Source organism: Bos indicus, chromosome 2 (genome assembly GCF_029378745.1).
Source record: "Bos indicus isolate NIAB-ARS_2022 breed Sahiwal x Tharparkar chromosome 2, NIAB-ARS_B.indTharparkar_mat_pri_1.0, whole genome shotgun sequence".
In the NCBI taxonomy this organism is placed as follows: Eukaryota; Metazoa; Chordata; class Mammalia; order Artiodactyla; family Bovidae; genus Bos; species Bos indicus.
Window position 1 is genome coordinate 24,510,930 of NC_091761.1, and position 15,345 is coordinate 24,526,274.

Genomic DNA, 15,345 nt, shown 5'->3' on the forward strand with positions numbered 1-15,345 from the left:
ATTCAGAAAACTAAGATCATGGCATCTTAGACCATGGCATGGTCCCATCACTTCATGGGAAATAGATGGGGAAACACTGGAAACAGTGTCAGACTTTATTTTTTTGGGCTCCAAAATCACTGCAGATGGTGACTGCAGCCATGAAATTAAAAGACGCTTACTCCTTAGAAGGAAAGTTATGACCAACCTAGATAGCATATTCAAAAGCAGAGACATTACTTTGCCAACAAAGATCTGTCTAGTCAAGGCTATGGTTTTTCCAGTGGTCATGTATGGATGTGAGAGTTGGACTGTAAAGAAAGCTGAGTGCCAAAGAATTGATGCTTTTGAACTGTGGTGTTGGAGAAGACTCTTGCGAATCCCTTGGACTGCAAGGAGGTCCAATCAGTCCATTCTAAAGGAGATCAGTCCTGGGATTTCTTTGGAAGAAATGATGATAAAGCTAAAACTCCAATATTTTGGCCACCTCATGTGAAGAATTGACTCATTGGAAAAGACTCTGATGCTGGGAGGGATTGGAGGCAGGAGGAGAAGGGGACAACAGAGGATGAGATGGCTGGATGGCATCACTGACTCAATAGACATGAGTTTGGGTGAACTCCGGGAGTTGGTGATGGACAGGGAGGCCTGGTGTGCTGCGATACATGGGGTCTCAAAGAGTCGGACATGACTGAGCGACTGAACTGAACTGAAAGGTGAAAAGGAGAAAGAAAGAGGAGAGAGGACTCAATAAATTTACCCTTCATTTTCAACCCTGAAGGGTGGAGAGTAGGTAGTACAAGACAACCTGTCTGCAACATAAAACTAGTTATGAATAGTCCATAAAGGGGGCTTTCCCCATCACCAGACTTCTTCCTGATGACGTATTTTCCCTCCCTCTTCTAATCAGAAGATCCTCCACTTCGAGTCAGAAGATAACCCTCGTGGAGTGTAATGGGAAGCATTACTACAGCTTTTTCTGTAAGAGCTTTTTCCAAGATTGTCTGAACCATCATTTGTCAAAATCATAAGCGAGAAAAATGATGAATATCTTGTTTCTATAATCCACAAAGATTCTATACACATGCATACATATATGTGTATGCATTTAATACATGTGTGTGCATGTGTGTGTTCTGGCTCTTCCTCTACCTTGACTATCTGCCCAGATCCTCTTCACCATTACCTGCAGTTCCTAAAAAAGGTCTAAACACCATTAGTTCTTGTCAAAAGAGGAAACAAAAAGTAACTTGATGAATAAATAGTTTGGATTGGAGCCCAGATCTTAAGAGGTGTAAATTGGTGCACTTTTCACAAGGCTGTTCTTTCACATAGGTTTCCACTCTCCCATCCAACCCGTCCAAATTACTTCCTACATCACCGACCCTTTACACATCTCTCACCTCAAATCTCCCCGAGGTTCCTCACTCCACTAACACACAAAAAAACAGGTCTATCCTCCTACCAACCTCCTTCTTCTCTAAAAACATCTTTCTCTTTACTTTTCACACACACTCATCATATTTGTCCTGTCTCTGATTTTCTACTTTGCACACTGATTTCTGTGAAGAGACCATGCCATGCAGGACAGAGGAATGAACCCTTAAAAAAAATCAGAGTTATATTCAAATGCCCATTTTGCCTCTTACAATCTGTGCAATCATGGTCTTATTACTTAACCTCTTTGTCTCGCTTTTCTCATCAGCAAACATAATAATGCCGAACTCATTGAGTTTTAAAAGGCAATTAGCACGACTTCCTTGGTGGTTCTGTAGTTAAGACTCCCAGTGCCAGGGACTGGAGTTCCCCTCCTCTCCGCCCCCGGTCCAGAAACTAATATCCCACGTGTGGCACCCCGCCCCCGCTCAAAAAAAGTAGTTAGCACATGTAAGATGCTTAACACGGTATTACGTATTAATACATAAAAGGCACTTAAAAATGGTAGCTATTTGCCGTGAAAGTAGTATTTGCCTCACAAGACTGTTGTTCCTACATACCTGACAGCTAAAGTGTTCTTAAAAATATTTTAATTCCCTTCCTCCCCCAGTTTTGAAAAAACTTTCCAATTCTTTCCAACAAAGATTCAGAAACCAGTTCAAATCCAACACAGATTCATCTGCAAAACTATTTGCACATTTACTAAAATTTCACCACTTACACAAGGGCTTCCCTTGTGGCTCACTCAGTAAAGTATCCGCCCGCAGTGCAGGAGACCCAGGTTCGATCCCTGGATCGGAAAGGTCCCCTGGAGAAGGACATGGCAACGCAGTCCAGTATTCTTGCCTGGAGAATCCCTCAAACAGAGGAGCCTGGCGCGCTAAAGTCAATGGGGTCGCCCAGAGTCGGACATGACTGAGCGACTAAACCACCACCCAAGAATAATAGAATGACACCTATTTAAAGCTAAACAGACATAATTTCTCCTCTTCTTAAGACAGTGGAAGAGAATAATCACATTTTGCAAGCTGCCCCAAAGACGTGTTGGATAATGCCAATAGATACAAGTTGCATTCTCTGCGGCAACTGAGTGTCGAGGAGCATTTCCGTTACTGTAGGTTCATCGCTCTGCAGCCGGAATAAATAAGTTTGCTGCACCAATCACACAGCTGACGTGGGCGAAGAAAACTTCAGATAATGTCCCATAAATCTCAATGAGGGACTGCAAATAGATGCCACGCCGTGACGTGATCTAAGCAAGTGACGAACACACGCGGATCTGTTTCTGTGACAAGTGGTAACGTGTGCCTGCATATGTCCGCAGGACTGAAAGCACAATCTGGTACGCCGAGATGTCTGATCGCGGACGTGTATCCCTTTGAACCCGACTGCGTAGCAAGTGAGCGACGATGAGAACCCTCGCGCACCTCTAGGAACTTACCTCTTCGGACGAACAGGTGCAAGCCGCTGGGCGCCGCCATGTTGGCGTCGGTCACGTGGCCACAAACTCTCGCACCTCGCCCCGCCCCGCCCCGCCCGTCGGAGCCTTCCACTCGCCGCGCTGCCAAAAACCAGAGGCGCCGAGGCCGCCGGAGGGGAGCGCGCGTGCGCGCCGGGGGCTGACTGCGGGAGCTCTGGCGGCGGAGCGGCTCGGGCACCCGGGCCAGTAGGGGATCCCGCGGCCGGCCGAGCCCGCTCCAGCCACGAGAGGCGGGCTGCAGCAGCGGTTCGCGCACTCTCTCTGAGCCCCCGCGCCCAGGTGGGATGGAAGAAGCCTGTCAGGTAAGCGTAGTATCCAATATTTGTAGCATCAACATTTTGGTGCATGGAAACGTGAAGTTGGGAGGAAAAAAATAAAGCACAATCTAGCGTTCAACATAGCACTTTGCATCATCGTCTGCCACTTTGTTGCCTATTTTCCCCTGGATTCAGCTGAAAGGTAAAATTTGGTTCAAAGTCACCAGCTGCCTGCCCCCTTGGCTGTCCCAGAATCTACATTACTCAGCAGAGACAACAGACAAGACAGGATCTGTGTACAGCTGCAAAATCTATTCTGGGTTCCACAGTGGGTATATTCAGGGACTTCTCTTTCCCCGAGGACACCTCCAGTTCAGTGGTGTTAACTGGAGTCTTAATCCTAAATGTGACTTTTAAGAATGAGAGGATGATGTCTGCTAATTGTGCTGCCAAAAGATGAAGGCTTCCGAAGGCCAATTATGAACCAAGTGAGGGAGCTGATGGATCCCTAGTGATGACGGTGCCCATTTTTACCAAATTCACTATTCCTCTTATCTGCATTCTGGGGCACATTTCCATCCTGTCACAGAGCAGGTAGTATTCATCTTGGTACCCATCGAAGAACCTGATATGCAAGGAATGAAGGAATGTCTGGTGAAGAAATTGAACTCTGCATTAACACAGTCAAACCAACAATATAACAGTTTCCAAATGCAGTGAAGACTGATAAGGATTCTTGGTGAATGTGTGTGATGTCACCTAATTAACATTTAAGAATGTAACTTAACTACACAGTGAAAAACCCAGACAGTTCAGAAGTGATTTTTTTAAAAAGCGTAAATCCCCTTCCTCACCTTGTCTACACACCACAATCCCACTCTCCAGTCAGCCCCTGTGTGCAGTCATCCTATGTCTTTTACAGGCAAATATATGTAAATATTTTAAATAGAATCACATACTTTCTGTTACAAAATTGCTTTTCCACTCATCAGAAACATCAAATCTTAGAATACTTAGTTAGAGCTCAATCCTTTTAATGCCTCCATGGTCCTGATAATTTTACTTTTAAGGAGAGTGAATTTGGGTAGTTCGTAAGAGGACACACCTATACTTCTTGGAGACCCAGTTTTGTATGCTTTCGGGTCACCTTGAAAGATAAAGGGAAAAAAATGTTTTCCACTGAGGTAGATAAGATGCACAAGGATGAGAATGAAGAATACTTTCAGGTGACTTCAAGCCCCACCTTTTTCAAATGCAGATCAGTTCCAAGGAGAGAGTTTTTTAATGTCGTAATCTGTGCTCGCTGTAACTGAAGCCAACGACATGAGTGTAGGAAAGGAACCTGAAAGTTAGCAGAGCGCCGCGTCTCAAGAAGTGTGCAGAAAAAAGAAACCTAGAAGTCCCAAGAGAAATGTCAGAGGGCATTAAGCCCAATTTCAAAACAGCTGAAATGGAGCACATGTTTATGTGATTCAGCTCAGCCAATCCTTGGGCTTCCCTGGTGGTTCAGTCAGTAAAGAATCTGCCTGCAGTGCAGGAGACCCAGGTTAGATCCCCGGGTCAGGAAGATCCCCTGGGGAAGGCCATGGCAACCCACTCCAGTATTCTTGCCTGGAGAATCCCATGGTTAGAAGAGCCTGGCAATCTACAGTCCTTGGGGTCATACAGAGTTGGACATGACTGAGTGACTAAACTACCACCAATCCTTGAAAAACAAATGCACGATTTATCCCCCTTCAACTAGAAGGAAAAGAAAACTGTGAGAATCAGGTGGCACCACTATACTGTAATCCAGTGAGGAAGTCACCAGTAAATTCAGCGTAGCATGTGGACATCCAGGATGAGCTAGAAATGAAGCAGATATGAACTTGCACAGGTAATAACTTGCCCACTGATTCTTGATTTAGCTTCTTTCATAACATGCTTCTGACATTGGAAAGATCGAGAACTGCCAGAGTGTGTCCTCCAAAATCATCGATTTATATAAGATATATGCATACTGATCGACCATATAAAGGGCTAGACTCCTGGCATCTACGTAAAAGTGTTAGTCGTACAGTCATGTTTGACTCTGCGACCACTCCTCTGTCCATGGAATTCTCTAGGAGAGAATACTGGAGTGGGTAGCCAGTAACTTCTCCAGAGGAATCTTGCCAGCTCAGGGATTTGAACCCAAGTCTCCTGCATGATAGGTGGATTCTTTACTCTCTGAGCCATCAGGGAAGCCCTTTAAAAGATCCCTAGTAATTCTAACATCTGTGATCCTGGGTATAAGGGCATTAGATGGCTTTCATTTAGGTGAGTAACTACTATTGACTCACTTCTCTTCTCTGTTTCTGCCCATCTTTCCTATGAAATGAAGGTTATGTTGTGGCACTGCATTGATTTGAACTTCCACCATTTTTCAGATTTTGTATTTTTTGAAAAAAAAAGTTGAATAATTTTTCAAAACCAGAGTTCAAGAAATAAAGGGTAACTTTTTAATATCTTCAGTTTCTATATCGAGAAGTTCATTCTGCGATGTTAAATATTTTTATTGTGAAAGTATTGTTTTATAGGGTTTTACCTTGTTATTTTTAATTACTTTATTTATTTGGCTGCATCCAGTCTTAGTTGCCGCAGGCCAGACCCTCATCCCATCATGCAGGACTTTTCGTTGTGTCACATGGACTCGCTAGCTGTGTCTCAGAGGCTTAGTTGCTCCATGGCATGTGGGATCTTAGTTCCTTTCCCTACTAGGGATTGAACCCACATCCTTTTCACTGCAAGGCAGATGGATTTTTAACCCCTGGACCACCAGGGAAGCCCCATTCCTCGGTTTTTAAAAGGTTGTCTTATTAGCATCTTTTTTTTTTTTAATTTACTTATTTTAATTGGAGGCTAATTACTTTACAATATTGTATTGGCTTTGCCATACATCAACATGAATCCACCATGGGTGTACACGTGTTCCCAATCCTGAACCCCCCTCCCACCACCCTCCCCATTATTAACATCCTTTTATATCTTTTAATCTTCTTTTATTAAAGAGATAAATCAGAAATAAATTCTGATATTCTCATTTTCTAAAAGTCATTTTTTCCTTCCTCCTTCTTCTACTTAATGATATTTTATTATAGACATACTACATAACTTTTTCAAATACTGTATATAGTTTGTAGTAAAATTGAAATTATTTTGGTTTCCATAATGAAGATCCTGAATTTGTGATTCCAATTCGCAATTTAAAAGCTCTAGAGATTTTGCTACCTGAAGTAAATCCCTTTGAAAATAACTTTTGCTTTGTAAAGACATCATCCTGTAACCTGAGAAGGCAATGGCACCCCACTCCAGTACTCTTGCCTGGAAAATCCCATGGATGGAGGAGCCTGGTAGGCTTCAGTCCATGGGGTCGCACAGAGTCGGACACGACTGAAGCGACTTAGCAGCAGCAGCAGCAGCATCCTGTAACTTGTCTCACTAGGTTTTTAAATACTTATGAAGATTACCTATAATGCAACATAAAGACTAAGGTGTAGAAGCCCTTAGCCCTTACACTAAGGTATGTATCTGTAGAAGAAACTTGTTACATACAAACATAAGACTAACTGAGACTGTGGTGTTTCCTACCGGGCACTACAGTGGCCTGCTGGGGGAAACTGGTGTCCTGGGACCTGCATAGCTTCAGTGGGGCTGTCAACCCCAGGTGCCTTCATTCTCCCTGAACTTACTTCTCAGTTTGCCATCTGAACCAGAAAATTAGCGTTTTGGTTTTATATCAGGATCGTATCTTAGCATTTTACTCTATGGCTTGGGAAGAATATTTCCCATCCTGCCCTCCAATGTGTTCAGTTTTAGTGTGAGGAAATGCTTTTATTTATTTACACTTATTAAAAAGTCAAATGAACATCCTTTTCAAGAACTGGGAGTCCTGCATAAGCACAAGTTGCATATTTAACAGGGACCTGTCTGCGTAGCTGACTGGACCCCCTAAAGTTAAGGTCCAGCTTCACACGATTATATATGTTCAGGCAGAAAGTTGCTAGGGCACTCTCTTAGCCAACTTGTTTGGCAGAATATTGTTTCCTGGACCACTTGAGACAATGGTAGACATGTTACTGGCTAATCTCTGGGGCTTCCCAGGTGGTGCTAGTGGTAAAGAACCCGCCTATCAGTGTAGGAGACCTAAGAGATGTGGGTTCGAGCCCTGGGTTGGGAAGATCCCCTGGAGGAGGACATGGCAACCCACTCCAGTATTCTTGCTTGGAGAATCCCATGGACAGGGGAGCCTGATGGGCTGTGGTCCACAGGCTCACAAAGAATTGGACACAACCGAAGCAACTTAGCACCCAATCTAGGGGGACCCTTAGAGAAAATGTATAAATGCTCCATGTTTTTTTGAGGACAGGTGATGTCATATGCAAGACAGTTATAGGAAATCAAGGGGGTTTCTCCTTGCTGCTGTGCCCTGCTTCCCTCGTCTCTGGCAATGCCTAGAGGAAATCAGGGGGCAGGGAGGGGCTCTAATCGTATGTGGCCCTCCTGCCCTCCCATTTTTAATTTGTATAATGACATTTTCTGGATCATATAATTCCTGGGCCAATGAAACTTTATGTTCCACCCCCTTCCACCAAGATTGCCTGTGACCCTCCTACATAGAAATTCTGAAGATTTTGTGAATCTATAGCCATTTATAGGCATCATCCAAGTGGGCTCAGAGAAGAGCATGTTGCACCCTCCTGAGCAGCCTGTCAGTGTGATTAAGCAGAGAAGAATGGGACCAGAGAGGGCTAACTTAGCTGTAGGGTAAGACCAAACTTTGTCCCCAGGGAGTTGCTCTCAGGCACAGTCTGGCCTGCATTCATTTCAAGCTGCTCTGGCCTCTTGGCTTGAAAGATATTATGGGAGATTTGTAAGCAGAAATAGTGCTTCAGCGTAACAGCCTATCCATTGTTGGGGCAGCAGCCTACCTGGAATGGTGGCAGGGGCCAAGAGAGGGAAGGGGTGGGAAGACTGTAAGGACGAGGATGAGGGTTGGTCCCAGACCTCACTCACTGATGCCTTTGAGTGTTATCTTTTTTTCTTCAAATGAGTTATAGTTGATTTACAATATTACATTAATTGCAAAATGATTCAAACATTTTATAGATTATATTCCATTTACGGGCTTCCCAGGTGGTGCTCGTGCTAAAGGATACACCTGCCAATACAGCAGATGCGGGAAACTTGGTTTCGATCCCTGGGTCAGGAAGATCCCCTGGAGGAGGGCATGGCAACCCACTCCAGTATTCTTGCCTGGAGAATCCCATGGACAGAGGACCCTGGGGGGGCTACAGTCTATAGCGTCACAGAGAGTCGGACACGAATGAAGCGACTTAGCATGCATGCAAGCACACGTGTTCCCTTTATAGCTATTATAAAATGCTGGCTGTATTCCCTGCATTGTACAGTATACCCCTGGAGCTTACTTACTTTATGCATACTACTGTGTCCTTCATCCCCCACCCCTTTCGTGCCCTCCTCCCCTTGCTGCTCCCCACCAATAACTACTAGTTTGTTCTCTGTTATCTGTGAGTTTGTTTGTGTTATACTCACTAGTTTATCTTATAGAATCCATATATAAGTGATAACGTATGTGTCTTTCTTTCTCTGACTTATTTCAATAACCCTCCAGGTCAACCCATGTTGTTGCAACATTTCCTTATTTTCAGATATTGAAAATTTCATTATATTTTATGACTGAGTAGTATTCCACTGTACATATGTGCTTAGTCGCTCAGTTGTGTCTTACTCTTGGCGACCCCATGGACTGTAGCCCACCAGGCTCCTCTGTCCATGGGGATTCTCGAGGCAAGAATACTGGGGTGGGCTGCGATGCCCTCCTCCAAGGCATCTTCCCAACTCAGGGATCGAACCCAGGTCTCCCACATTGCAGATTCTATACCATCTGAGCCACCAGAGAAGCCCAAGAATATTGGAGTGAGTGAGTAGCCTGTCCCTTCTTCAGGGGATCTTCCTGACCCAGGAATCAAACTGGGGTCTCCTGCTTTGCAGGTGGCTTCTTTACCAGCTGAGCTACCATGGAAGCCCCAATGTACACATACTGCATCTTTTTTATTCATTCACCTGTTCATGGACACTTAGTTATTTCTTGGCCATTGTAAATAATGCTGGTATTAACACTGAGGCACATGTACCTTTCCAAGTTAGAGTTTTCTTTGGATATATACCCAGGAAGTGGAATTGCTGGGTCATATGGTAGTCCTCGGAGAAGGCGATGGCAACCCACTCCAGTACTCTTGCCTGGAAAATCCCATGGACGGAGAAGCCTGGTAGGCTGCAGTCCATGGGGTCGCTAGGAGTCGGACACAACTGAGCGACTTCACTTTCACTTTTCACTTTCATGCATTGGAGAAGGAAATGGCAACCCACTCCAGTGTTCTTGCCTGGAGAATCCCAGGGACAGGGGAGCCTGGTGGGCTGCCATCTATGAGGTCGCACAGAGTCGGACACAACTGAAGCGACTTAGCAGCAGCAGCAGCATGGTAGTCCTATTTTTAGTTTTTTGAGGAGCCTCCAAAATGTATTTCATAGTGGCTGCTGAGTTTTATCTTAAGTGACCGGGCTTCCCTGACCTCATTTCTTGGCACTGGCTCTAAGGAAAGTTGGTTTATCTAAGTAGAAACATGTACCATTATCAACTATTATCTATTCTCAATTAGTAAGCTCTGAAAAGTAGCACCTGCTTACAGGCTTCTGGAGAATGAAGAATCCATGCAAATTAAGGCAGAAAGGCAAAAAGTTTCCAAGAGAATTTAGTGATCAATCAGCCAATCAATAAATACTTAAGTGCATACTCGGCTCCAAGGAGATTATGATGTTATTTTGGTTCTTAGGAAATTAATTGGAAAGCTGAGACTAACATGCTCACAAAATTGTCCATAAAGAAAGAGCAAGTAACCTTGAGACTATAAGCCTTACAAGAGCAACACCAGGTGTGAGGAATAGATTTTCGCTATCCCTGGCTGCCAAGAACTGAGAAAAATGCTGAACGCTAATAAATTCTCAGGAAACTTGCACCTGTTTAAAATCCTTCCTGCAGAGATGACGTAAAAGCGAAGTACTGCTTCCTTTGGCATCTCGAATCCACATTTATAAAAGAAGAGAAAGGAAAATGCTCTCGATCTCATTTAGAATTTTTTAAAGTCTGTTTTTTTGTTTGTTTACACATGTATGTAACATGTGCTCTTTAAAAACATTTTAAAAACACAGAAATGGAAAATACAGAAAGTAGAAGTCCCCCAGAAAAGCTCTCTCTGGGTAATCATTGTTACTGAGTTGATGTATATTCATCCAGAGGGCTTCCCAGGTGGCATTATTGGTAAAGAACTTGTCTGCCAGTGCAGGAGACATAAGAGATGCGGGTTCAATCCCTGGGTTGGGAAGATCCCCTGGAAAGGCATGGCAACCCACTCCAATATTCTTGCCTAGAGAATCCCATGGACAGAAAAGCCTGGTGGGCTATAGCCCATCAGGTCACAAAAAATTGGACACGACTAAAAGCAACTTAGCACAACACCTATTTGTCCAGATTTCCTTCTGTGCATGTACTATTTGCTGAACTTTCTAAGGGAAGAAATCTATTTTTACTGTGACTAGTCACACATCTATATACAATAAAAAGCAGCAGACTAGGCAAACCATATTCAAGAGGACAGGAATACACAGTATTTATTACCTTTGTCGCTGTCTACTGTACATTTTTTTTTTCTTTTGGCCTTCACTCTGCCTTTGTTTCTCTCCTCCCAGTATTCACCCCCTTCTATAGGATTACTCCTTTTACTGTGTTTTCCTTCCTGAAATAATGGTACATTCCTGGTTACCTTCTCATATTTTTTTATCTTATTCTTCTGCGGGTTTTATGGTTCTGTTTGCTGTAGTGTGTTTCGGTAAAATATGGTCCTGTAGGATTTTGTGAGACCAGTTCTTACAGAAAGCAGTTGGACCACTAAGATCAGGGGTTGAAAATATTTACAGTTTTGGTATTCCCTGTCTAGAAGCATGAAACAGTACTCCTTGGTTAGTCAACAATCACCCTGAATACACTGCAGTAAGAATCTTCGAAGTGGAGATTATGAAATAACAAGGAATTTAATAATAGAAACGACTAGCTGTGTGTCCCTTTCTTGTCTCCCACCCCCCACCTCTGTCCCCCACACTGTCTGACAAACTAAGCAGAAACGTACCACCGCTTGAACTGCATTTCTCAACTTCTGCTTGCCTCTCACTCAACAAATTCTATATTCAAGACGGAAGCTGTTGAAACAAACAAGGGGGCAGATGCTGCCTTGACCTCTCTTCCCATTGAGCTGCGCTCCCCCATCCACTTTAAGCCAGAGAATAACCTGTCTGGAGAGCATTCTCCTCATCTGAAGCACACACAAACATCACCGCGTTTTCCTTTGCCGGAGAAAGGATAAAGGAAGAAAGGCGGCAGCTGCTCTGGTTGCAGACAGCAAACAGGCCTCACTGTGGTGGCCCCACAGCCTTCACAAAGGGGGATTCAGGGAGCCAGGCAGGCACACTGCACAGCCCAAGACTTCCGTGCAGATTCACCTGCCAATGTGATTCATGAAAAATCTATAAAGAACTGTCCAGGTGAACAGAGACTCCAACCAAAGCTCATTTTTCCAACTGGTCTTTTATGAAGCGGGAAGAGGAAGAATACAGTTGAAGAACTGGAAAGGGCTTCACAGATCACCTAATCCAACTCTGCGTCTTCTAGTTTTAAGGTGAAGCTAGTGGGGCCCTTTCAGTTGAAGAAGATTAGTCCCTTCTCCAGCCTGGGAACATTTTAACAATGGAGGTCTTAAAAAAATTTTTTTTTAAATAAGAAATTTATAAGGTATTTCTTGTAGCATTTTACATACAACAGCTCTTCAGATACTCATGTGATACACTTTTATGGCATTAAATCTCTCCACAGGGTAATGAAAAGCCTCCCAAATTATGACATGAAAAATTTCAAAGCTTTGCTTTTACATTTAGTGTGTTGATTCACAGGGCCGGTGTGTCAGAAGTGGGGACGGTTTGCTTTTGAAATAGCCAAATAAAGTACGTGGTAAACTATGCTTCCTTTTAGCATCAGTTTCCAAAAAAAGAAGTATAGTTGTGTTGTTATTAGGTTCTTTTTTTTAAAAAGAAACATCTTCACTGTCTTTTGGCAATTTCTGCTTTGTCAAAATCCTGAGCACAGTCTATTTAAAGGTGCTACTTATCTTCTTCAGATAAACTTATTTTTAAAATTTCTTTAGTTTACAGTTCTATTTGAACAATATAGTAATATTAAACAAAATGTTGTATCACATGGTTTTTAAAAACATGCAATTATAATAAAGTTTACAACAAAAAGCAATAGTCTCCCATCCTGCTGTCTCCCAATCTGACCCAACTCAACCAATTTGAACTGTTTTTGTTTCTAGTTACTGCTCAGACCCAAGCCAATTATACTTTATTATATTTAGACTCTCACTTTCTTTACACTTCTTTTTTCTGGAGTTCATAATTTCCTTTTCTAATTTGGACCAATTACTTTTGTAGGCATGCGATTGAGTTGCCATCCTCAGATTTCATTTTATTGGGATCAGATTTGTTTTACTGTTTCTTGTCCTCCACATCTTGCATGCTCTTTGATTTCGCCTTCATGGCGCTGAAATAGATCAACTGGTAACTTCATTATAAAGTTTATTAAGTAAGTTTTCTGGTTTCATAGATTTCTAAAACCACCTTTCTTTTGCTTTCACACTTGGGTATAGGATTCTAGATGGAAAATAACTTTCCGTCAGAACTTTGAATTCATCGTTCCATTGTCTTTCAGCCTGAAGTATAACTGATAGGCTGGTGCTATTTAAATTCTGACTTCTCTCCCAAGTTTCCTGTGTTTTCCCCTCTGAAAGAATCTAGAACTCTTATGCTCAATGTTTTGAAATTTAATAATTTAGTGTACATGTATATCCTTTTAGGAAGTGGTATAGTGGTTAAAAACGAAAGTGAATTATACTGCCTGAACCCAAATCCTGTCTGCCACCTCCCAGCTGTGTGACTTTGGGCGAAATAATCTCCCTAGTCCTCACTCAAGGATACATACCATGTGTACCTCTGAGGATTGTGAGAACTGAGATTCTCACTGTTGCAGGTAGTTGGCAAATAGTCAACTTTCCATAAACTTTAGTGATATTCTGCTCAACCTTCAGTAAAGTCTTCTAATTTGAAGATTCATGTCTGCAACTCTGAGGAACTATCTCCCCTTTCTTTGATAATGTCCTTCTGTTTGCTTTTCCTCTCTGAAAATAAAGCCAGCCATCAGATTTCCTACACTGATTTCTCTTTTCTCTCCTATTTTCTCTTTTTGATGTTCTGTGAAATTTCTTCAACTTTATATCCCAAGTTTCCATTGCCTTAATTATGTGACACACTCATTTTAAATTTCTGAGAACTCTTCCTTATTCAGTGATTGTTCCTACTTTATAGTATTATTTTTACTTCATATATGCAATCTTTCCCAAGTCTTATTTTGAAAACTTGAAAACATACAGGTTGAAAGAATCACAGTGATGAACACCTGTATATCCCTCTCACCTAGATTCAATAATTTGACTTTTGTCATATTTATTTATGTACAAATATCTGTGTGTGTGTATGCCATTTACACATACTTTTTTTCTGGACCATTTGAATGTCAGTTACAGATGTCCTAAATAGTTTTGCATGTGACTTGCCTACCTCATCATAATACCATGATCACAATAAAATTAACAAAATCTTGTATCATCTAATATAGAGTCCAGATTTCTCTATTGTCTCAAATGTATGCAAAATCTACCAAATATAAAATGTCCACGCCTTTCCATTCTCAGTGATTCCATCACTGTGTTACCCCCACCACGTGTACAAAATGAAGTACACACAAGAACATTCACTGCAACACTGCCTGAGAGCAGAAGATAAGAAACGGCCTAAATGTCCATTAATATGGGATTGGGTTAAACAAACTGAAACCAAACTATGGAATAAATATCAAAAACTGACTCTGAAACCAAACTATGGAGTAAGTATCAAACAGCTGTTTAGAATCAGCATATTTAGAACTGAAGTATTCTGATATGTACTAATAAAGATAAGTTCAATTTAACTGGAAGAGATTCTAAGTACTGCATGTAGTATATCACCATTTGTATTGAAACAAAGTGATGGATGTTTGCAAACTGATAATTTAACTCTGAGGGGCAAAAGAGAAACTGGGAAAAGTAATTGCCTCTGGAGAAGTGACTTAGGTGACTGGGTGGAAGGGAGGGCAATTTACTTATCAAATACTCTTACTTATTTTGAATTTCGTGTTGTTACATAATTAAAAAGTCATTGCTAAAATGTCAATGAATATTTAATCCCATATAGCAGTGGTTCTCAACCAAGGGTGATTTTGCCCCTCTGGGGTAGATGTGGCAGTATCTGGAGACATGTTTGGTTGTTACAGCTGGAGGTGGGGATAGTACTACTGGCATCTTGGGGGTAGAAGCCACAGATGCTCTTAACCAGCTGGTACACAGGTCAGCGGGCTTCCCTGGTGGCTCAGCAGTAAAGAATTTGCCTGCAGTGCAGGAGATGCAGGTTCGATTACTGGTAGGGAAGATTCCCCTAGACAAGGAAATACAACCCACTTCAGTATTCTTGCCTGGGAAAGCCCAGGGACAGAGGATCCTGGAGGGCTACAGTCCATGGGGTCACAACTTAGACTGAACACGAGGCAGCACAACAGTGATCTGGCCCAAAATGCCAACAGTCCTGAGGATGAGAAACCCTGCTGTAGAGCAGTTCTTCTGGATGAGGTTTGAGAAGAGCTAAGCAAGACTAAGGAGAAGGCAATGGCACTCCACTCCAGTACTCTTGCCTGGAAAATCCCATGGACGGAGGAGCCTGGTGGGCTGTAGTCCATGAGGTCACTGAGAGTCGGACACGACTGAGCGACTTCACTTTCACGCATTGGAGAAGGAAATGGCAACCCACTCCAGTGTTCCTGCCTGGAGAATCCCAGGGACTGGGGAGCCTGATGGTCTGCTGTCTATGGGTTCACACAGAGTCAGACACGACTGAAGTGACTTAGCAGCAGCAGCAGCATCGAGCAAGACTAAAGGAAGAGACAAAAAGAAAGTCATG

The 15,345-nt window shown here is 42.7% G+C and overlaps 2 protein-coding genes across 5 annotated transcripts in view; one reads left to right on the forward strand and one right to left on the reverse strand.

The window, feature by feature from the left end:
• Nucleotides 1–2,954, reverse strand: part of METAP1D (methionyl aminopeptidase type 1D, mitochondrial) — a 77,133-nt gene extending 74,179 nt beyond the window's left edge. For all 4 annotated transcript variants that reach the window (XM_019970882.2, XM_019970874.2, XM_019970863.2 and 1 more), the window contains exon 1: nt 2,858–2,954. In XM_019970882.2, coding sequence (XP_019826441.1) covers nt 2,858–2,897 — 40 coding nt within the window. In that variant the 5' untranslated portion in view covers nt 2,898–2,954. The remainder of the gene's footprint in view (nt 1–2,857) is intronic.
• A 211-nt stretch (nt 2,955–3,165) lies between these two features.
• Nucleotides 3,166–15,345, forward strand: part of SLC25A12 (solute carrier family 25 member 12) — a 183,816-nt gene continuing 171,636 nt past the window's right edge. Inside the window, exon 1 of the mRNA XM_070803274.1 lies at nt 3,166–3,198. Coding sequence (XP_070659375.1) covers nt 3,181–3,198 — 18 coding nt within the window. The 5' untranslated portion in view covers nt 3,166–3,180. The remainder of the gene's footprint in view (nt 3,199–15,345) is intronic.